Here is a 24,539-nt window from a genome sequence, read left to right as displayed (position 1 = left end):
AAATCCGTGTGCCATCAGTACACATGTGAGAGCGGATCGATATGTCTTTGGATATATCCACAGGGGCAAGAGTGGCTGAGGAAAAGACAGGACCTGAGGATGGCTTGTGGTGAAATGAAGAGCGATGGAGCTGAGGCAGAAAGTAAAGCTAACCATTGCTGAAGATGTTCTGTCTGTAGTTACGTTGATAAAACCAGGAAGACTGAGCTTATCAACTAAAGATAGGCATTGCAGAAGATTGTGTAGCAGGCCTTAGTCAAGTGAAGAGGTACTGTTGCATCCCATTCACAGGCAGAGAAATTAGATTTGTGATTTTGATTACAAAGGGACACCTTAATATATGACAAAAACAAGCAAAAATGATTTTTTAATAGTTTAATTCACAAAACGTGGGCATTTATCACGGTGCAGTACAAACCTGTAGGAACTAGTGAACATGTGAAAATACAGTTTGGAGAAACTGAGAAGTAAGCAAATGAAAACCTACAGTACTTACTGTAAATTATGCTGCCTTCAAAGTTTTCTTTCTACTTTCCAATTACAGGATTTACTAAGCCTCTTTTTCCTGATACATCTAATAATAGTTTTCCCCAAAGGAAAAACAAGCTTTCAGTCCATTTATATTTTGCTGCTGGTTTAGCTCCAGCGGTTATTTGATCTCAGCTCTATACTTGTTTATCAGACTAAAGCACATTTTGCTTAAGAAATATTGAAGGCACCAAGTCTTTGGGAACTTGAGAGCTATTGCATTAAGGAAACAATCATGGGGACATTACTGGGTTAACTATACATGCTGCTTATTGTTAGTAAAGGAATTAAAACCTAAAAATAATTAACTTTAAATTCAAACCTAAGCCGACTCGCAGAAAAGAAATGCTGCAGTGTAAACATTTTCCCCATCGCTTCCAAGTAACCTCAGAAGAATTTGAATGTTTGCGTCCTAATTAATTCTTGAGGACAGCTTGTATTCAATCAGTCAAAACTCCAAATATTCCCGATTCAAAACTTGCCATTAGGACCCAAAGAATACTCCAACTCCAGCTTTTTATCTTCACAACGTTGAGCCCTGCGTAACACGTTGAGACTAATTTCTCCAGAAACCGTCAATTCATTTCCGCCGTTGCGAAGCTGGGCGGAACGGGGAATGCCTTCACCTGTTCCAGTTACAGGCAAAATAAAGCTCTAATGGCATTGTGTGCAAATGTTTGTTGTTGAAATTTTACTGGACAAATCCATGATGCATTAGCCTGTTTCGTGCAGTTGGGGTCACTATACTACAGTTCCGCCAAATGTGTTACAAATCTGCTGTCGCTCTGGTCTCAATCTTGTGCATTGATTTATCTAGGAGTAGAAGAATCAGCCAGAAACGAGTATCCACGTATCTGTGAACACTGATGAGAAAGTTATTTACTGTGCATACTGTGTGGAATAATGCTAACATTTTTTGAGGCTTATTAACGCTATATTATTGTCTGGCTCTCTTTAAAATAGAGTGAAACTTTGGCTACATTATCGCCCGATTAAATTATACTTTCAATTTCAATTAGAAAACTTCAGTAAAGAAATTGTAAACCCTCCACAAAACAAAAAAATACCGTTTTCCATCAATACTGTTAAATTATCAATGACAAAGTGGTACTGGATCTTGTACGGTGGGTTTTGTGAGATGATTTGACACTCTGCAGGAATACAAATAAATTAACATCCATCGCCTGCCTTGTTGTGTCGTTTTTAATTATTATTACTGCTTAATAAATAAAAAAAATAGGGTGAATGAGGGGACTTTCAAAATTCCACTGTAGGTCGTTTTAAATCACAGGCTAACCTGGCGAAATATTCAAAACAGCAGCACAAATGAGATTTGCGTTCATGTATGTTTGTGATTCTTAGTGGAATTTCCAGGCGTTTAGACCTCTATTCACCGCCGCAGTCGCTGGGGGAATCACCACTAAACAAACCTGCCGCAGCTCTCCATCCACATTGTGTGTGACTTCTGTACAAGAAACACTATAACGTCGAGGGTTAAAACAAATGGCTCAAGTGTCGCCAAACCTCACCCTTTAAATTATTTCATAGCTTCAGCAAATCAACTTATATTAAAGTAAATAACAGCCGCCTCCCAGGTAAGCAGGTGTGATCGTAAATAAACCACATCTTTTCCAAACACTTACTATACATCTTACACTTTTTGCGTCCCACTACGACGAATTCTGATTTTTGCGTGTTTCAGTAGGGTTCTGCAAGTCTTGAATTTGAGCACAAATGCCTGCCTTGGCTCACCTCGGCAGTCTCCTTGCACAAGTATCAAAGTTTTTGTTTCAACAAAATAAGTGTTCCAGAATTTGGTTCCTTGCTCGGACCGCGCTTCTGCTTCTAATTGTTGATCCTTCCGACCAACGAATGGGAAGCCTCAGCATTCCTATGCCACCCTGAAAGTTAATTTCACGATAATTGATGTAAAAACTCACAAGGGACAATCTATTATCATTTAAACTCTTCCTATGCGCACACACCAGGCGACATCATCGTGAACATTTGGTCGGGAATATATAATTGGGTTTGAGAGATGGGGAGGCAGCTTCATCCTAGTTTTATACTTTAACAACTGCTGAGTTCAGTGAAATATTGGAAACTGAGACTAATGATAGTGATATGTTCTGATCTTTGCCCTTCTCCATATGTTGTCCATCTAGCCTTTAAGAAACGATATGATTTTTAATTGAGCCACATATCACATTCAGTCAACCCAAAACAGGACACTCTTTGCAGAGCTCTCTGTGTATCTGATACACTGTGGAAGCTTGTTAGCGTGGCAAACATACGTTCTTTCCCCCCTATCGCTTCCCCGCACAAGAGTTAGTTCTTCCTCCAGCTTCATGGCTTGAGTTGGAGAACCGAGGATGCGGACACACGGTTGCGCCATTTGGGACCAGTTCTCCGCGGATGGTGCGCCGCTGGGGAGAGGACTCCTGGGCTTTCCTTCCCATTCTATGTCTCACTGAACGACAGATGTCGGCGGGGGAAACGACAAGTCTTGGAGCGTGACATTTCCACTCTGTATTGCCCGTGTAAACAAGAGAAGCGGATACTGTGGGTGGGAGAGTGTGGGGCGGGGAAGTGGGGGTTGACTGCGCAGGGCGATCGCGGCTCAAGGTGGTTAAACGGGGAAAGTAGGGTGAAGAGGGAGAGGCGGCGGCGGTGGCGGCTTGTTGAAGAATCTAAAAGTAAAATCGGAATGGCCAGTACTATCACTCATCCAAGTCACGTCTTTTTGAGAGCAGAGAGGGGAGACGCCATGCGCAGGACGAGGTATGAAGTAGTGAGACACTGAGCGAAGATGGCGTATATACAGGTAGGTTTGGAAACACTTAAAGGTAAATTTGCAGAGCAGGGGGAACGGTTTTTAAATGTATTTGGGATTTGCATGCAACGGTGGCATAACAATCGGCAATATTTGATTTCCTTTATCAAAGCAACATCAAAGTGCTCATAATGAACATGTTTGGGAGAGGAATTCACACTGCAAACTGTCTTGAGGTATAATTGTCAGCTAATTATTATTTCTACGGTGCCTCTTTGACTTCCCCTAGGTGTTTAATTGAAAGGTGACATATTCTGCAACAGATTTATTCTGACATCCTAGTTTCGAATGCATCGTGCTCGTTTTGTTTTCTGAAACGCTTTTCTTTCCGTGAAAGCAACAGTTGCTGTCTGCACAGAAATGCTTTGAAAAATGACACATTCTCTAGCTTTGCACCTTCAATATCTTTCTAACAGTGGTACCGATCGGGCGATGCGTCAGAGTGCTGGCCGCAGTTTCCATGGTGACGACCACAGCTAATTGGGAAGGAAACATTCCAGTCCTAAAGCCCACGGCTGCATCTGTGGTCGAAAGATCATTGACACCTCGAGTTCCGCCCTGTCAGTTCTAACATCAGAGATATCCAATATCAAATGTTTGACACTGGCATATGTTTGCAATGTTTCCAATGCCTCTTGTAAGATAACTAGAAAACTGTTTGCTTTTAGAACGCTAAACTGATTTAATTTTGTCTCCTCCCTTCCCCTCTTGTCACGGATCTCTAAAAGGACAGTTGGAACCAATAAACCAGGTGAGCATGTCCTTTCTAAACACGATACAAAACCACGCTTTTAGTAACAGCTGCTCAGATCAGTTTCAACACTTCCTTATTTATTGAAATCTGGAAATAATTGGTTTGCACAAACGTGGGGAGACCCTCTTCCTCCCCCACATAAGTGTGATGCCTGAGTTACTGTTATCAACAATAGTGGTAGTGAATAACGATCAAAATCCAGCAGAAGGGGGGAAAGAGTCGAAGATTAACAGCAGCTGCCGCTTCACACCTCTCTGACCGAAAAGCCCAAACCACAGGGAGAATAGACGTTGGGAGCAGCCGTACACAGAACGACACGTACTAATTCCATTTTGTTTTCTACGTTAAACAGGGGTTTCTGTCCAGAATATCAGATTTTCTTCTGTGCAGATGGACTTGCAGGAAGTGTTGTCAAAAGTGCTATGACTGCAGTTGCTGTCAGTCCAGTGAGGATGAAGTGGAGATTTTAGGACCGTTTCCTGCACAGACTCCGCCGTGGTTGTAAGTCTCTCTTTAAATTGTACGCATCTTTGAGCGCTGAAGCTTGGTTTGTGCAACAAGTGCCGGCGCTAGAACTTGTGTCGTGGCAGGCAGCATACATTCGAGGCGTGGAGTGTTGTGTTTATTTTCAGGATGTTGTCAGTTGTCTGTCATGGCGCTTCAAACGCACGCCTATGTCACGATGTCGCATGGAGCCTGCGAAACGATCCTGGGGAAATGGGCTTGGCTGACAAAACAATACGTTCAGTATGGCTGCAGGGTGCAATCATAAAAGGACACCATTCACCATATGTGCGGATTCTTTACCTGAAGCGATTATGAATGGTGGTGGTACCAGATATGCCAAGGTCACAACATTATCAATGATGAGATTTTATGAGAAGGAAACCCTTGGGGAGAGGAGATAAGTCTGCTGTACAATCGAAACGAGCTAGGGTTATTTTATTTCAGTGTGGAAAGTAGAAACAGGTTTTACAATCTATCAGATTTAGTTGAAAATATGTGAGATCCAAATACGTTGAAGTAGAAAGTATAAAAACTGATGTATTAACATCATAATAACATACACAAAATATACTTATACATGATCTTTTATATAACAATTGAAAGCTAACAGCATCTGTCTCCCCTTATTAGGTGTGGCTTAGTTACTAGTATTCCTGCCTTTGAGTCAGAAAGTTGGAAGCACAAAAAGCTCGAGGGCAGTCCCCCGGCATTTTAATGAGAGGCTGCTGTTCTGTCAGGAGTCTTACATCAAGACCCCATTCTTTTTCTCGGATAGCTATAGCAGGCTATGCAGCTGTTTTGAAGAAGAGGAGAGTTATTCCTGGTGTGGTACCTAATTGACTGAATCGAGCTGCTGTGACCAGTAGTTCATAACTGTTTAGCCACTTGCAGAGAAGTAAGGTCTGTCATTCTGCTCTGACACCAAATGACATCCAATGGCAGAGCTCAGTTGTGATGGGATTCCCGGGCATTATGCTGGGGAATCTACCTCGCCTATGCATAAAGTCAGGATCCCCATTCACTTGAATAGAAATTTCCCGGCTGTATGGAATAAATGGGAAATGTGTAGGAAGGTAAGTTAACATTTATTTTTTAATTATTTTGTTTTTTAATGTTTTAATGATTTCTTAATATTTTAATGTTTTCTTTAATTCTTGAAATGTTTTAATAATAGAAATGATTTAAAACAATTTTAAATGTTTTTGATGTCTCTGAATATCAGACTTTAAGAGAAGGATGCAGAGGGAAACCACAGAGGAGATTCTTGGGGCTCTGACAGAGATTTTTGCATCCTCGTTAGCCATGGGTGGGGTGCCAGAAGATTGGAGGATAGCCATCATTGACAAAAAGGGCAGTAGGGTTAAACCTGGAAACTACAAGCTGGTGAGCCTTACATCCATTGTAGGGAAGTTGTTGGAGAAGATTTTGAAGGACAGCATTTATATTCATTTGGAAAGGCAGGGATTGATTTTGGGGGGGGGAGGGGTCAGCATGGTTTTGTGCAGGGGAGATTATGCCTCATAAATTTGACAGAGTTTTTTGAGGAGGTAACTAAGAAAATTGATGAAGGCAGTGTGGTAGATGTGGCTTACATGGACTTAAGTAAGGCTTTTGACAAGGTCTCACATGATAGGCTAGTCCGGAAGGTGAAGGCACGTGAGATCAAAGGTGTGTTGGCAAACTAGATCTAAAATTGGCTTGGTGAGAGAAGGCAGAGGGTAGCGGTGAATAGGTGTTTTTCTGACTTGAAGTCTGTAACAAGTGGTGTATCACAGGGAATGGTGCTGGGACCTTTGATTTTGTTAAGTATATACATTATTTGTATGTAGTCTAATTACTAAGTTTGCAAACAACATGAAAATTGGTGGAATCATAGATAGCGAAGGTTGTCTAAGGATATAGCAGGACATAGGTTGGCTGGAAAGTTGGATGGAGTGGTGGGGGATGGAATTTAATATCAGACTTTAAGAGAAGTTTTAATTCAATCCAGACAAGTATGGGGTAATGTACTTTGGGAAGTCAAATTCTGGTAGGAAATATAACGTAAATGACAGGGACCTTAGGTGTGTTTATGTACTGAGGGACCTTGGGGTGCAAGTCACTCACTGAAAGTGGAAACACAGGTGGATAAGTAATGAAAAAAATACATTTAGTATGTTTGCCTTCATAAGCCACAGCATTAAGTATAAGAATTGGGCTGTCATGTCGCAGTTGTACAAAACATTGGTTAAACTGCATTTGGAGTATTGTCTACAGGAAGGATGCGTTAGCAATAGAAACAGTGCAGAAGACATTCACCAGGATGTTGCTTGGACTGGAGTGCTGTAGTTATAAGGAGAAATTGGATGGGCTGAGTTTATTCTCACTGGAATGTAGAAGGCTGAGGGGTGACCTTATACGGGTTTATAAAATTTGAGGGGCATAGATAGGATAGATAGTCAAGAGTCCTTTTTTCCAGGGCAAGGGAGTCTACAATTGGAAGGCACAGGTATAAAATGAGAAAAGAGAAATTTGAATGCCAATAATCCGGTAGTTGTTCAGAAATCCTGATGGTTCAGCATCTTGCTCACTCATTAGTCTGGAATGTGAGCAGGGGCTCCAGAGTGCAAGCTGGGTGTATGGGCAAAGCCAGGGTTCACAGTGCAGCCAGGGCTGTGACCAACACTGTAGGCCAGATGTGTGCCAAAACATAAATTTAAATTAAATTTTTTAAATCTTAAATTAAATTTAAATTTAAAATTGTTTTAAATTTTATTTACAACGTGGTAACAGGCCCTTCCGGCCCAATGAGTCTGCGCTGCCCATTTTAAACCCAAATTAACCTACCCGCATGTCTTTGCAATGTGGGAGGAAACCGGAGCACCCAGAGGAAACCCACGCAGGCATGGGAGAACATACAAACTCCTTACAGACAGCGTCGGGAATCGAACCCCGATCGCTGGCGCTGTAATAGTGTCGCGCTAACCGCTATGCTACCATGGGGTCCAGAACACTAGGGGTCAAGAACATGGGTAGGTGTGGGGCTGGAGCTGGGGTTGGAATGCTTGTATACTTCCCATTCCTTTTAAACTCACCAGGTTCACTGGAAAACATATTATATTACGGTGGAATAAATGGAATAAAAGTGAGTTTAGATATTAAGAGGAGTAACATCCAATAGTCAGGAAAATTTGCTGGTCGAGCACTACAAAAGTTTTACTGTACATTGCTTAAAGAAGGCCACAATATTGTATGTGCAAGAGAAACATAAATGTCTCAAAGAAATAAGATTAAGATCACATTGTACAGTTATGTTTCAACGTCTTTTTGACACATGTGCTGTAATTATAAAAATGTTGCATTAGGTCAGAATAAGTTTAAGAATCAAAGAAAGTTTCACCAACAAAATAAATATGATAGAAAATGTTGTGAGAGGTGTTTTATAGCATTGTTCAGAAAAGCACAAATGTACTTCAGGAACATAAAAGTGTGCCTTTTTTAATGAAACAGAATAAATGATCGTAGCAATGATCGAGAAACAGATGTCAAGAATATTAACAGTGATCCTCCACCAAGTCCCCAAGGGATGTCACCTGACAGAAAGAGTTCCTCAGGCACATCACGATCTACGTACAGCCTCACAAGACGGATTTCAAGTAAGACTGAGGAATATTAAGTACATTACAGTTTACATGCTTTATTCACAGAGGAGCAGGAGATGGTTAATCAGCCTCTTTAACCTGTTTCACCACTCTGCTCCATCATAGTCAATGCGAATGACAGCTTTTTATCCTCCTCCATTCCTTATTTCTTAATATTCTCATTTAGTAAATTCTATCCAGCTTTGTTATGAAATTCTCAATTGACCTTGCTTCAGTTGTTTTTTTGGAAGAGAGTTCAAGTTTTCTACTCCCTCTTTTGTTCAGATTTGCCTGACATCATGTCTCGACACCCAAGTTCTAACTTTATGCCCCCTATGTCCTGGACTCCCCTACCAGTAGATATAGATTCTTAATTATGAAACTGTTTAATCATCTCAAGTATTTCCATTAGATCACTCTTTTAATCTCATATAGTCAAGGGAACACTAGTCTAGCCAATTAACCTGTACTCAGAATTAATTACTTTCACATGTAAAATTTTTGATGTGGTCAAGGATTAATATTTGTCACATTATCCCACAGAGGTAGATAGCCACTTGAGGTGAAGACTCAAATATAATGGCTGTCTGATTAAGGAATTATTGTGTAAAATGTTGTTATTTTCATGTCTTAGTGAAAAACCACACAATTTTGTGATATTTGCTGCATTTCGTTTCTTGATTTTTTTTGCTTTGACATTTTATGAATGCATTGGAATAATGAATATGTGATTATATAGAAAATAGTTTAAATGACCAGCCTAGAATAACAGTATCCAAGATTCCTACACAGAAGGTAATGAATATCTGCAAGTAATCTGGTGAAGGATAAAAGTAGTGAGGATATTTGTATAAGGTAGTAGATAACACAGTTTAATGGGATGAGCAGTTTAGAAACTAATTGATTAAAAGCAGTAAGAAGTACAGATGACATCATAACCTCTGAGACTGAGACTTGTGTGGTTTGCAGTTAACATTTAAAGCCTGGAATAAAGATGAGATGTTGGAAGTACAATGCTGCATACACTGCAAGCTACTGCATGCTGCACATGGTGACAGAAACTTTACAACGCAATGCCTCTGCTGTTGCTGGAAAGGTTATCCCAAATGCTGATTGCTCCTTCACTGATTCCCATCTGTAGGCAGAACTTAGAGGATAGCAGATCCTTGTCCATAAAATTGACATCCATGGTTTTGCAAAGTGGTCATATTTTCTTATTCCTTTTTACTGCCTTCACTTGCTGATTGCTAGCTGTGAGTTGTGACTCACCCAATGCACCTCTGTCAAACTCACACAGTAAATACCTCCAATGTAAGGATCTTTGGTGATCTTGGAAGCAGGTGGGATAAGTTATTGCTATGTGTCAGGCTAAATGTTACCACTTGGTCTTGTTGCATCTCGGAAGATCCAAGGAAGAAGAAGGATGATGATTTGCAGTACAACTAAGGACAATGTCTCACAGAGAGGTAAGACCATAGAAATGTCCTGTAATATGCAGCTACTTAATGCCATCGTCTACCTGGTGCCATTGCATTGCATATGGAAGAATTATGCGTTTGAGTTCAGTTGTTTATACAATGTGAAGTTTGAATGGTTATGTTTACTATGACCAACACAATTGTGTCTGCTATCTTCTTATGTAAAATCATGTTATGAAAATGGATGAGTGGTCTCCACATGCTAATACTTATCCCTCTATCACAGTTAGGGGAGACTTATTTGATAGCACTTTCACCTCTGAATCAGAAGGTTCTGGATTCAAGATTGGCACACGGAATGTATTCTGGTACAGTACCTGGGGAGTCTTTCAGATGCGACATTAAACTGAGGCCCTACCTGCTCTCTAAAGTGGATGGAAAGGATATACTAAAGCAGATATTCATACCTTGTTTTGTGTGAAATCTTGTTCTGCCCTGCATTTCAACATCACAATGAAGACTTCATTTCAAAACTACCTCATTGGTTGTAAAGCTCTTTGAAATACCCTGAAGGTTGTGGAAAAATGCCATATGGATGTAAGGAAGGAGTATCTAGATGTTTTCATTCTAGATACTCCTTCCAGACAGAGATGAAACATTCATTAAAAAAAAGGATAAACTCAAGCAGGTAATTCTTTGCCTGTTTTGCTTTCACTTCCTGCAGACATTTGTTTCAGCAACAAAAGGTTTCTTTTATCACAACAAAAACTGGTCTCCTCCTAAATGACCACCTATTTAGGAGACTCTCTGAATGAAGGGGCAGAATTTATCACATAGTATTTTATGAGGGTCAATCCTCTTCACAGCTGATATAAATATATTGGTTACCTGTAGGGTGCAGTCCTGGTGTTGACAATCCTGCAAAGGTTGTGGGTTTAGTTTTCAACCTCACCTTTGTCCCTTACAATTTTTCCTTCACTTGGTGAACTCTCCATTTTGACAAACTTTGAAGACATGCAGCAGAAGGAAAGTTAATCTTAGATGTAATTGTAATATTTTGTATGGTCTTCAGGGGCCTTTTATCTCTTAACTCTTGCGAGGATATACTGTAGAAGTGCCAGCAGCCAACTCAATGGCCGTTCTTCATGTGAGAAACACAGAGTGTGTTTTCCAAGATCACAGCTTTCCAAGACTGATAACTGGAATTGGTGGTTTGCCTCATGAGCAAAGGTTGGAGGAGCCTGACTTACATTCTCTAGAGCAACAAACAACCTGCTGGAAGAACTCAGCGGGTTGAGCAGCATCTGTGGGAGGAAAGGAATTATCGACGTTTCAGGTTGAAACCTTGCATCAATTCCTTTCCTCCCATAGATGCTGCTCAACCCAATGAGTTCTTACAGCAGATTGTTTGTTGCTCCATATTCCAGCATCTGTGGTCTCTTGTGTCTCCATTGTATTCTCTGGAGTTTAGAAGAGTGAAAAGCAACTTGATTGAAACATATGAGATCTTGAGGGGTCTTGACGGAGTGAATGTTGAGACAATGTTTCCTCTTGTGGGACAAGGGATCACAGTTAAAAAATGAAACAGAGGTGAAGTGACTGTGAGTCTTTGGAACTTTCTTCCTCAAAGGGCAGTGGAAGGTGAGTCTTTGAATATCTTTAAGGCAGAGGTAGATAGGGTCTTGAAAAGAAACAGGGCGAAAGGTGTTACTGATGTAGGCAGGAGTGACGAACTGAGGTTCTGATCAGATCAGCCATGATGTTATTGAATGATGCAGCAGGCTTGAGGGACCGAGTGACCTCCTCCTGCTCCTAATTCATATGTTTATATGCTCTTGTAAGTTATTTGGGTGCAATGTATCCCAGCCAAGTATTCAACTTTCATCCAGATACGCATTTTCAAACATGAGCTCCTGGATAATAATCAGCAGAAAGAATTCTGTCTTTAGATTGGAAATAACAAATATAATATCCCTTTCTTCTCCCTTCTCACCCAGATAATATCACTTAAGAGAAATTAATTTTCCATCCTACCGGCCTGTGTGGGTCAGCACCAGGCTTCAATGATCCATTTACCCAGTTATCCATCAGAAGCCTTATGTATATTTTCAGTGAGACACTGCAGATATAAGCCTCTTTACACAGCCACACATGATTCCAGAAGCAAGGTCCATTTCGATGACAACACATCAGGAAATTAATGACTCAGCTTTGTAACATTATGATATTGCTTAGCTTTTCAATATCTTTGGGAAACAGAACCAGAACAATCAACACAGTCCTATTCCATTATTAATAAAAATACATTATAAACAGATTTATGTCATCACATCAGAGTTGTCTGAATCTCTAATGTGCTGTGAGGTTGCTTATCTAACATTGTTAGCAGATGCATTACACTTCCCAACACCTGAAAGTTAAGAATACTGAAGCCATTGCTTTTAGAAAATGCTAAGGTTCTGGATCTTTTTTTATTGTGTCTTAAACCCTCTCTAGCTACTTCACTCACAATGAACCAAGGTGTATGCATCTGTTTGCTTCAGAGCTGAGCTCCAAATTTCAAATCTTACTACTCAACGGTGCTAACTTCCTCTTCTGCAACATTGATTACACTATGTCTGTCTTTCACCATTACTCAGATCATCCTTGTCAACAACTTTGGCACAGCTAGGCTCAACTTCCCCATTTCTTTCTCTGCCAACCTCCCGGTCACCAAACTTTACAAAACTCTGCGTAAAATGGAACCAAAGCAATGTTCCAGTTTTAGTATTGCCTGCTCATGTGGTTCATAACCTTCATTCACTGACCACACAGGCTACCTTCAGCCATCAACTCTACTCCCTACCACTCACCTGCCTGCCTTCCCCTACCCACCACTCTGGATTTCAATTTTAAATTCCTCTCCCCCATCTAAAGACTACATTATAGCTTTGCACCAGTGTGATTTTGCAATCCTCGTCAGCTGATTTTGGCCTCCTGTGTGTCTTTCCTTCCTCTAGTTATACCCTGCCGATGCAATTTTCAGTTACCTCAGCCCTAATTTTTGGTGCTATCTTATTGAATCGTGGATCTTCTGTACATTGTCAAAATCTTTGTATACTGCTGCTTTGACACCAAAACTCTCAGTTTTCTGTCCAAGAATAGCTTTAATAAATCAATGATTATTGCTTATTATAATGGAAGGGAGCTAATTATCTTCTCAGTGTTTTCAGTGAGGGGTAATAACAGAGTGGCATAGAAGCTTCCCCAATGGTCATGATCAAATATCTTGTATTCTGGAAAATAAGACCAAAGAACAAAGTCTCAAGAATTTATGGTGTGTTGCAAGAGCCACGCCTGTGTGCTAGGGTAATGGCGTACATCTCAGATGATTCATTATAATGGTGCAATGCTCAGCCAATTCTGGGACAAAGTAAATCCTAGGAATTTGAATGTTTTCTCAGTTCTAATGGTTTGCTTCCCTCTCATGCTGCTTGTTTTGCTTGTTTGGGTTTCCAATTTTGCAGATCTCGAGTCCATCAGGCGACCAAGCTCCCCTCTGGTTGATATCAAGCCTATTGAGTTTTGGACAATAGGATCTAAGAAGGAAATAGTGCAACCAAAGGTATTCCGAAAGCCCACGTCCGAGGACTATTTTCAAAAATTCGAGCCTAGGCTCTACTCTGTTGATTCAAGCAGTGATGATGTAGACTCTTTGACTGATGAAGAAATTCTGTCCAAATATCAGCTTGGCATGCTTCATTTCAGTACTCAGTATGATCTCCTACACAACCACTTGATAGTGAGAGTGATTGAAGCCAGAGATCTCCCTCCCCCGATCTCATATGATGGTTCAAGACAAGATATGGCTCATTCAAATCCTTATGTTAAGATGTGCCTCTTACCAGATCAGAAGAACTCAAGACAAACAGGTGTTAAACGCAAAACACAGAACCCAGTTTTTGAGGAGCGCTATACATTTGAAATCCCATTCTTGGAAGCTCAGAGGAGGACTCTCCTTTTAACAGTTGTGGATTTTGATAAGTTTTCACGCCATTGTGTCATTGGAAAAGTTGCAATGCCCTTAAATGAAGTAGACCTTGTGAAAGGTGGACATTGGTGGAAAGCACTAATTCCAAGCTCTCAGGTAACTTACAAATTAGTTTCTATGTCTTAAATTTCCATATGAATACCCTTGGTATCATTGTGCATCAGAGACATTTCTATGCTTTTGGTAAATGAAAATAAAAAAAAATACAGATGCTGAAAATTTGAAATAAAAGCAGAAATGCTGGAAACACTCAACACCTCAGTAAGCACCTGTGGAAAGAGAAACAGAGTTAACATTCAGGTCAAAGACCCTTCATCAGAAATTATCTCAATGAGCTTGTTCTCAATTGGCTGGTGTAAGACCAAAATCCTTGCAGAGTTGGAAAACCCATTGTACTGAATAACGGATGAACTGACAATTCAGGTTTGCATGTGGTCATTTAGCATAAAATTCCCTCTAAGGAGTGGAAACATTCTTTAACTCCTTTTGTGAGGCTATGGTTAATAATAGTGAAAGAGCAGTACTCTTATAGTTAATTAAATTTATTACTTTAAAGAGCTTTTTGAAACATGTAAAGTTTGTAATTGGCCTTCAAGTATGTTTTAATTACACATAAGAGCACAATAATACATTCATATCTAGGGACATGATACTCAAGAAATTATTTTTCACTTTCCAATTAGCCATAACTGGGCATGACCACAAAGTTGTGGTATTAGACTAACAAATCAAATATAGAAAACCCGTCATAATTCAAAAATGTGAATGTGATTTCAGTAAATATCATCAATTGTGTACAGCAGTTTATTGAAGAAAAACACTGTTATATCACAAAATATCCATCAGGTTCACAGATCTCCATCCAGGACAGGAAAATGAGGAAACTAACATTGTTTCCTGACTTAACCTACTGGTTACTTTTGTTCCACACTGAGTGGCTAATTCTTCATTGTAAATATGAGGCTGCATGATAGATCTATTTAAAGTGAAACTTAGATGAATAGGAGTGGGAGAAAGTGTCTGTGGAACATAAATATCAGCATGGACCAGTTGGGCCAAATGGTCTAAATAAAACTGTCTTGATTCCTCTTTCCTTACAACATTTTGTTCCACCTCCAACATTCCTTTCCTTGTCTAATCCTCAAACATATTTTTGCTATTTTTATATACATTTCTGATCCAGAAGTGAATGTTGGAGATACAATTAATAAGGTTGCAGATGACGTGAAAATCAATAGTGTTCTTGATAGCAAATAGGGTACACACCAGCTACAGAACAATATTGATGAATTGGTCAGATGGGTAGAGAAATGGCAGATGAAATTTAATCCTGGAAACTGAGGTGATGCACAAAGGGAGGATTAATAAGGCTAGGATATGTGCAAAGAATGGTAGGACCCTAAGAAACACTTTGGAACAATTGCACCATTAAATTCCAGGAGTACCTGAAGGCAGCAGCACAGGAGATAAGGTGATTAAAAAGACATACAGGCATGCTTGACGCATGCGCAGATGACGTAACTTTGCATTACGGAAGATTGCAATACGAACTGTTTTGTAGGAATGCAACACCCCGTAATGTGGGGATTGCGTATTTAGGATATTTGCCCTCATTAGTTGGGGCATGGAATATAAGGGCAGGGAGATTGTAGTATGACTATGTAAGTCATTTATTAGGTCATAGCTGGAGTACTCTGTGCAGTGTTCGTCACCATACTATAGAAAGGATGTGAGTGCACTGGAAAGGGTGCAGAGGAGATTCACCAGGATGTGAATCTATCATGCAATTTCTGTATTCTCAGATATTTAATAATTAAACCATTTACAGAGATGATTCATTTTAAGGGTATTTGAACCTCATTCCCAACATTGCCCTTGGATGCAACATTTCACCTATGAGGAAAAGGAGAGGCTAAGTTTGTTTTCCTTAGAGTGGAGGAGCCTGAAGGGGAACTCGATTCAAAATTATGAAAAGCATAAATAGGATGGATAGTGAGAAACCTTTCCCCTTAGCAGTGGTGCCTATAACTAGAGGGCATAAGTTTAAGGTAAGGGCTAAATGATTGAGAGGGAGAATTTTTTCACCCAGAGGGGGTTTGAAATCTGGAACACACTGCTGACAGGACAGTGGAGGCAGGTACTGTCATAACATTTAGGAATTATTTCATTGAACACTTGAAAAACCATGGTGTAGAAGGCCACAGGGTGAGTTCTGGGAAATGGGACTAGCATATTTGAGTACTTGATGGCCTGTATTGACATGGTGGGCTGTTTCTGTGCTGTATGACTTGTTGAACAATCCAATTTTAAGTGTTTCCACTATGAGTGACCATAACTTTAGCTATCTGGAAACAGCATCTGGAATTCCCTTCCTAAGACTACCTGTTTCACTGCTTCTTTGGAATGCTTCTTCAAACTTTTTAGTCAAACATTTGCTAATCTGTCTTAACCATGAGGGTCAATTTCTACTTGAAGTGCCCTAAGGTGCATGGCTGCATAAAAAGTGCTATACAAATACAAGTTCTTCTTGTTCAAAACAATCAATGCAATTGTATGTGAAAACAATCGTTGAGGAAGAATTCACCACCAGCGTCCCAGTGAAACCATGGATAATAAATTCAGTCTTAGTACCATCATCATCCATATTGTAAGAACAAAGCAAATTGCAGAAAAAGGGATTTTCATCAATATAAGGATATGGAGCAAACCCTTGCCAGTTCTAGAATGCTGCTTTTTAAGTAACTGTGGGAGGCACTGGACAATGCATTGTTATATGGTCTGCGGCTACATGGGCAACCAGTACTTGCAGAAAGTTGTCTGTTCACAAACAGAGGGTCATTTGTGTGAGATTGTGAGTACAAAGAACACCTTCATCGAAGGTGTTCAAAACATGACAAAAACGGTCAAACCTTAAAATACCTTCATGTGAAATATTGCTTTAAAAGTAAGTTCAACTCATTCAAAAACATTAGCTGTTTACCAGCTTGGCTGTTTTGTTGCATTCTAAATTCATAATGCTGATCTTGCTGAGACTTTGAAGTCGCGAAATATGTGTCCAAAAAAATGATCAGGTGAGCAAGAGTGTGGGAATCTCTATCTTCATATTATCAGATAGAATGTTATAAAGGTGGCTCTAATTCCAATGAGGGCATAATGTTCTCCTTTAAGATTATGGAAATTGATTGGCAATAAAATTATTCCAGATGTTTCATATCCTAAATATTTAATCTAGTTATCAGCTGTGATTCATTTGGTAAAACTTTTGTCTTTGACTCAGTAGATTAGGGATTCAAGTCTTGCTCTAGATTCTGCGTGCAAAAATCTGAGCTGATGTACTGAGGGAATGTTGCACTGGTGGGGATACAATCTTTTGGATGCGGTGTTAAAATGTTCCTTTTTCCTTTTTCCCTAAATATGAATGTACATTTATTAAATTCTTTGGTATAAATCTTCTGTATTCTAATTTAGGGCTTTTCTTTTTTAGAATGAAGTTGAACTAGGGGAACTATTGATCTCTCTTAATTATTTGCCAAGTGCGGGAAGACTAAATGTGGATATTATTAGAGCAAAACAACTCCTTCAGACAGATATGAGCCAAGGATCAGGTAAAGAAGAGTTTTGTTAATACTTAATAGTGATTGTTACATAATAATCTAGTGAGGCTTTCATTTTCAAACATATTTTAACCTAGTCAGTATGTAAAAAGCAAGTTAAATAGAGATAATTATATTTCTAATGTGAGACATGATTGTTTTCAACTTGTTTTACATTTAAACTTTGATAGATCCATTTGTTAAAGTTCAGCTGGTGCATGGATTGAAACTGGTAAAAACAAAAAGAACATCTTGCATGAAGGGCACCATAGATCCATTCTACAATGAATCTTTCAGTTTTAAAGTTCAATCAGAAGAATTGGAAGATATCAGCTTAGTTTTTACAGGTAGGTACACACAGTATTCATTAATTGGTTCTTAGCTAACTGAGTTAAAATACCAACACATTAGCCAGTTAATTCAAATTGAAAATGTTTAATTTGTTATATATAATGTAAGTATCAATTTTCCCATTTTTTAAAAAAAATTATCTTTTTAGATTTCTACAGATAGCATGAGGGTCCAGACATTTTGTCTTAAGTAAAAAGATTTGGTAGTTAGCTGTGGCAGACTATTCCACCATAGTGAACATTGCACTTGAGCCATTTCACAGGACTATTCACAGGTGTTTGGTTCCAGCAGATAATAATCAGGTGCAAAAACTGCACTTTACTCCTTTCTGAAACGGTGGTGCTACCATTATTCATAGTGGCCAGTTGCTACCCAGCTGAGATCATTTAACACAGTACAAGCCAGGAACTTGTAATCTTCTTACTCATGTGGATTGGTGTTACATTGGGTAATACTTAAAATAATTATTATCTTTTTTAAAGGAATAAAATTATATGTATTGAAATATGGGCATTAAAGGTGAAAAATCGGAAATCAATATTCCCAATAGATAATAGTGTTTAATAACGATAACTATGTATACAGAATATTAAAATTGATTCCAAATTCTTTATTGTGCATATCAAATGATCAAAGTACACTTTAAGAAAAGCAAAGTCAAGTATCGACCCAAAATGTTGACTGCTTATTTGCCTCCATTGATGCTGCCTGACCTGCTGAGTTCCTCCTGCATTTTGTGTGTGTTGCTCAAGTATGATTTTGTTGTTTATAGAGACTGGATACACAATCAACAAATAGCATCTAATTAATAGTATAAGAAATACAAATATTTCAGCAGCTCAGAGCTAAAGGTTATAAATGTTCTTGCTGTACACACATTCCCTGCACCAGTGAATTATCTTTTCAAATCATATTTCCAGAATTTTTTACTTTCTTGTTAAAACTACAGTAACTCAATAATGTTTCATATTCTCTCTATTTTCCATTAGAACATCAGTGTACCCCAGTGATTATCAGAATTTTATTTAGTTAAGTAAGTTGAAACTTAGGAAAAAAGGACAATGTTAGGAATGAGGTTCAAATACCCTTAAAAAGGAATCATCTATGTAAATGGTTTAACTATTAAACATCTGGGAATACAGAAATTGCATCATAGTTGCTTTTTGGAGCTTAATCAGGGCACTGCTATGATAATCTAGCACTTTAGTAAATAAGAAATGATACTTTTAGGAGGGAAAAATAGCTGTTGGTAATCCAGATGTATCGATTGGAAATATAAAAAGTGTAGCTCATGACCTCATTGACTTGAAATTGTCCTTCATTTATGCAGGGAACATTGGGCTGATAGCTTTTTACAAATTGAGAGCACAAATGCCAGTCCACAATTCAAGACTGGGGCAAGATGAATAAATGAATGCATCTCCACTTTACAAAGAACTTGGAGGGAATGAAAACAGTCCTTGGTATTAGGAGGACCACAAAGTTACAGTCTTATTTTCTCTGCCTGCAAAAATGACTACCTTTGACCAGCAAATAGGTTACAAAGCCTATAATTTTTAATAGAACCATGGAAACCTAGAGGCCAGCCAAATGAGCCTTACTGACAATAAGTATGTTCAATTCTACATGAGTACGGTAGCGTAGTGGTTAGCGTGACGTTATTACAGCGCCAGCGATTGGGGTTTGATTCCCGTCGCTGTCTGTAAGGAGTTTGTACGTTCTCCCGTGTCCGCGTGGGTTTCCTCCGGGTGCTCCGTTTTCCTCCCACATTCGAAAGACGTACGGGTAGGTTAATTTGGGGGTTTAACATGGGCGGCGCGGACTTGTTGGGCCGAAAGGGCCTGTTACCACGCTGTAAATAAAATTTAAATGTCCACTAGTCTTCTGGCATTACACCCTTTCTAACAAATTATTAAATGCCTTTGCTCCCTTTTCCCTGTTGCAATCACTTAGTGTGTCATTAGTAATGCTAATTAGATCTGTTACTGAGGCCATGGAGGATTCAAACAAGCAAATCCAGGTAAGCTGAGCTCAAATTTGTTGTAATACCCATGAGTAAACTACTATGGTATAGGAATACTGTACTGAAATTTACTGATAATTTACTATTTAAAAATGCACATTCTTAACCATAAGTTTGATACTTTTGTGCCTGTGACAGCAATTCATTTTATTATTTTGAAATGGTAGTTTTTGTAGGAAATATAAGAAATCTTTCAGCATATTACTGCTGATGTGCTTGAGTGCATTTTCAGTATCCTGTGGAACGTTGTCATGGTGGTACACCCAGGGACTAGTTTCTGCTCGTCACTAAATTCCATGTTAGTGTTGGTTGCAATCTTGTATCCACTATGGTCAAATACTTGAATAAAAAATCTTTGTCTAGATGAAACATTGTTCTATTTATTCATCAATTAAAATAAGACTAGTTAAAACATTTTGAATGCATCTGGAAATTACAGTTGAAGTACAAGGTATTTGTACTGGTACAATGAATAGATAAAATAATCCAGTCATGTTTTCTCAAAATGAAATGAAGGAGACACTAAGTAGTATGAGCAGACCAGGAACATTTTGTAAACTCTGATGACCATGAAAAAAGGCTGCACTTTTTACAAAAAATTATGAAAGATAATATATTATTCTCCCCCTTTAATTCAATCAATAGCCAAACAGTGTCCGTTATTTTAGCTGCTAAACCTTGGGACATTATGTCACAAGCTGGAACTGCAGATTTCTCAGGCTTCAGTCCTCCTCAGTGGGGTCACCATTCTGTAAAATAATTGATACCTGTGAAGAATGAATTAACAATCATATTCAAGAATTTTGATAAAAGGAGTCCTTCCAAACTGTCATCCTTGTAGTTAAGGCAACGTGCAGTTTGTTTAATGCAGATCCATGCCCATACTTCCCTTTATTCCATGCATTCTCCACATCAGCACATTAAGTTAATTTTAAAACCTGAATGATTTCTAAATCACTTGATTCCATCTGTGCTCGTTATTTTGTTATCAGATTTAGCTCAGTTACACTTTTCCAAATGCAGGTTTTTTTCCCTTCATGGGATATGGGCATTGTTAGTGTGGGTAGAATATAATGCTCATCTCTACTTATATCGGAAGGTGGTGCTTGACTGCTGTCTTCCTATACTGCAGCTGTTTGGAAAAGATATTTTTTGTCAGGTAGGGAGTTCCACAATTTTGATGACAGTGATGTGGACAGGAACTGGTGTTGGTAGTCTTACCCAGTATCTGTTCCTGTTGGTACAGGTGGGTCATTATAAAGAGGCCTCAGTGTGTTGTAAATGGTGCAGATTACACCCTGGTGATCTGGTGCTGTAGGGAATAAACATTATGATACAGAGCCAATAAAATATATCAAGATCAAAAAGGGCTATGTCCTGGATGGAGTAGGCTTCTTAAGTTGGAGCTTCACTTTTCCCTAGAACGTGATCTATCATACTTCTTGTCTGTGCCTTGAAGATATTGGAAAGGCTTTGAGCGGTCATACATTGCAGACAACCTAGACCGGGACCTGCTCTTGTAACCTCAATGTGGCTGGTCCAGTTGAGTTTCTGGTCAATGAGGATTCTAGATTGTTGTCAATGGAAAATGAAAATCTAAAAAAATCTGCAGACACTGAAAGTCTGAAATAAGAACTGAAACACTGGAAACACTCAGCCGGTCAGGCAATGTCTGTGACTCCATCAACTTCTTTGCAACTTAATACTAACTCTTCCCCAAATCTGACAATGGGTCTTTAATCTGAAATGGTAACTCTGTGTCTTCTTACATTGATGCTGCCTGACCTGCTGATTGTTTCCAGCATTTCACCTCATTCGTGGCAATGTTATTGTTGAAGAGAGATGGCTAATTTTTTATTTGCTGGAGATGGCTAGTGCTTGATACGTGTGAGGAACAAAAGGTTCCTGCCACTTATCAGTTGAAGCCCAAACTTTGGTTCAGCTTTTCTATCAGTGGGTTAGGATAGTTTATTTACCTGAGCTGTTGCAAATGAAATGAAATTACAGACACCTAATCTTCTGTTGGAGGAATAATCAATGATAAAACAACTAAAATTGTTGAGAGCTCCTGCAGTGATGTCTCAGGGCTGAGATGATTATGCTCCAACAACCACAATCACATTGCTTGGTTCGAAGCATGAGTTCAGTTCTGCTAACACTGCTAGCACATCAAGGGCAGATGCTCTTACCACATTGGTGAAATTTAGCTGTTTTATTCACGTTTGGACCTGTTCTGAAATAAACATAGAGATCCTGGAAAAAAACACAGAATGATGGTACATTTTTTCCAATGAGAATCTCATTCTGGTCTAGTTTTCTGATTAGCTTCTAACTTCCAAACTCATCTGACTAATGGTCTGCTTAGGAAGGGTTAGTAGACACCCAAGTGTATGCCTTCTTGATCTCCTCACTGCCCAATGCCATGAGCTTTTTGAAAACACAGTCCTTCAATACAAGTACTCAGTCCAGTCTATTCCCAGCTTCACTGGTGCACATGCATGGTTTATAGCTATGATTGGCCACTGGTATGATCCTGCAGAGCTCTGAAATGCAAAGGGATCTGGGCCATGATTCACTGAAGGCTAGTGTGAATATACAGCCAGTAATTAAGAAAGCTAATGGAATACTATCACTTATTGTGAGGGGAAATTAATACAAACATTGGTGGGTTATGCTTCATTTATATAGGGCACTGGTGAGACCACGTTTGGAGTATTACGTATAGGATTGATCGCTTTATTCAAGGAAGGATGTGTGAGATTCTGAGGGTTCTTGAAAGGGTGGGATTAGAGAGGATGTTTCCTTTTGTGGAGGAATCTAGAACTGGAGGTCACTGCTTAAGACAGAGATATATAGATTGAAGTTGGTGGGATTGGGTGGAATGGATAGGACAAAGGGAATATCTTTGATAGGACAAGGCCAGGATTGCCTATCCTTCAGGATAGATCTATCCTGACTGATCTATTCAGTCAGGATAGATTTCTGACTGAATCTGGCTGTCAGGATTGGACAGACAGATTCCAATGGAGCTGTCAGGTTAGGAGATTAACAAGGGAAGTTACAGAAAGAAGAAACAAACTAACCTGTGAAATGCAGGTCAGAGCTGTTACTGAAACCTGAAATCAAAAGTAAAACACTGGGAATGCCCAGCAGATGAGGCAGTGATTGTGGCATGAGAGAAACTGAGTTAAATGACAGATAGATAATCTTACAGCAGAAGTGGGGAGTGACATGCTGTTCCTCAAACTTAGGTTGGACTTTGTTGGAACAGAGCAGGAAGCCACAAACAGATAGGTCTGAATAGAAGAGGGATGCAGAATAAAGTGACAGGCACCTGGTAACTCAGGGTCTCCCCTCTCCCACCCCACAATTTAAAACTAACTTGCTTTCTCACTTTCCTAGTTCTAATGAGGGTTCTTTGAGCTGAAGTATTAACCCTGTTTCTTTTTTCACAGATGCTACCTGGCCTGCTGAGTATTTCCAGCTAGCTTTTTACTTTGTTACCTATAAATATGCGGTGGTGCTCTTTTGTTAAATATCATAATTCCCAGATGATGTTCCAATGGAATGAGAAAACTAATTTCCCCTAAAAGAAATAGACTTACTAAAATAACCAATCTGTGCAAATTAAATTTGCTAACAAAAATCCCAAGTTTTCTTATTGAAGGCAATTTCAAAATTACATATTAAGACTTTGTGAAGAAGCTTGTTCAAATTATATTATATACAAAATGTAAAAGTAATTGGCCCTTTTAGCCTTTAATCAGAGTATGATCTCATTCTTCTGAGAATGGCTTTAAAATTCAGCAAACCTATTTATTGCAAAATAATTAAAACATTTATTTAAATAAAGTAAGTATCAGTCCTATTATAGTCTTCCTTCATTCCTTCTAAAGTAAATAAGACATTTAACTGTCTCCCATTGATTAGACATCCTTGTGCATGTTTAGTTTTCTTAATTTTTTTTTCTTGTAGGTTGAACAAGGCATCTGTTCCTCACCTTAATTTGTTAAACTAACTGTGCATATATAATAGAATGCAATTTACTTCACCATTACTTCACTGCAAATTTTGGCATATCGTCTTCAGATCCTATAGAATTGAAGGGGCACTAGCAGCATGGATAGGATTTGTTTTAAAGCGGAAAGTGGAGAGTAGTAGTAAATATTTGTTTTACAGATTGGAGGTGGTAGACAGCAATATTCCCCCAGGTTTAGTACTGGGACCACTGCTTTGTCTGATATATATTGAGGACATAGACATGGAAATGTTGTGAGCAATGAAGACCATGGTAGATGCAGATAGGTTGACTAAATGGACAGACAAGTGGCAGATGAAATTTAATACAGAGAAGTGTTGTGTGATGTTTCTCTTCTTTTTAGGCACTCCCTCAGGATCAAGGATGGTTTGTGAGGTAATGCAGCTGCTCGATGCTTAATCAGAACTTGTGTATGTTCAAAACCATTTTGAATGCTCCTTCTCCACTTTGAGCGATAGTGGGCCAAAGACTTGCAGAAGTGAATGGGGATGTTGCAATTTTTTTTTCTATAAGGCCTTAAGCAAATCCTTTAATCTTTTCCTCTAACCACATAGTAATCTCTTTCCATGACAGACCTTGGAATTGAATGTTTCTTTCAGGAGTCTGGTGATACACTTTGGCAGAGAAAATAAGCAGAGATGATCTAGACTAAATTGCACAGTTCTGAAGGGTGCACAGGAACAAGGTTGCCTGTGCATACATGGTCATAAATCCTTAAAAGTAGCAGGGTGTGTTGGGAGATTTGTTAGTAAAGATATGGGATCTTGGGATTCATAAATAGGAGTATATCGTAGAAAAGCAGCAGAGTTATATTGAACTTTTTTAAAACACTGGTTAAGCCAA

The 24,539-nt window shown here is 39.0% G+C and overlaps 1 protein-coding gene across 3 annotated transcripts in view; it reads left to right on the top strand.

Moving 5' to 3' along the window:
- The first annotated feature begins 3,149 nt into the window (after window positions 1-3,149).
- The window catches only part of syt17 (synaptotagmin XVII), a 33,429-nt gene continuing 12,039 nt past the window's right edge, over window positions 3,150-24,539 (top strand). Inside the window, exons 1-8 of one of the 3 annotated variants that reach the window (XM_052021770.1) lie at window positions 3,150-3,352; window positions 4,095-4,112; window positions 4,468-4,616; window positions 8,112-8,257; window positions 13,167-13,786; window positions 17,175-17,295; window positions 17,475-17,630; window positions 18,965-19,198. In XM_052021770.1, coding sequence (XP_051877730.1) covers window positions 3,338-3,352; window positions 4,095-4,112; window positions 4,468-4,616; window positions 8,112-8,257; window positions 13,167-13,786; window positions 17,175-17,295; window positions 17,475-17,630; window positions 18,965-19,044 — 1,305 coding nt within the window. In that variant the 5' untranslated portion in view covers window positions 3,150-3,337 and the 3' untranslated portion in view covers window positions 19,045-19,198. Of the gene's footprint in view, window positions 3,353-4,089; window positions 4,113-4,467; window positions 4,617-8,111; window positions 8,258-13,166; window positions 13,787-17,174; window positions 17,296-17,474; window positions 17,631-18,964; window positions 19,199-24,539 lie in introns of those variants that run through there. The other 2 variants (XM_052021769.1, XM_052021771.1) reach the window with 2 other exon arrangements.

This window comes from Pristis pectinata, chromosome 8 (assembly GCF_009764475.1).
Source record: "Pristis pectinata isolate sPriPec2 chromosome 8, sPriPec2.1.pri, whole genome shotgun sequence".
NCBI classification, from domain to species: domain Eukaryota; kingdom Metazoa; phylum Chordata; class Chondrichthyes; order Rhinopristiformes; family Pristidae; genus Pristis; species Pristis pectinata.
The sequence above is the reverse complement of the archived record's forward strand: the minus strand, read 5'-3'. Positions and strand labels throughout refer to the sequence as shown.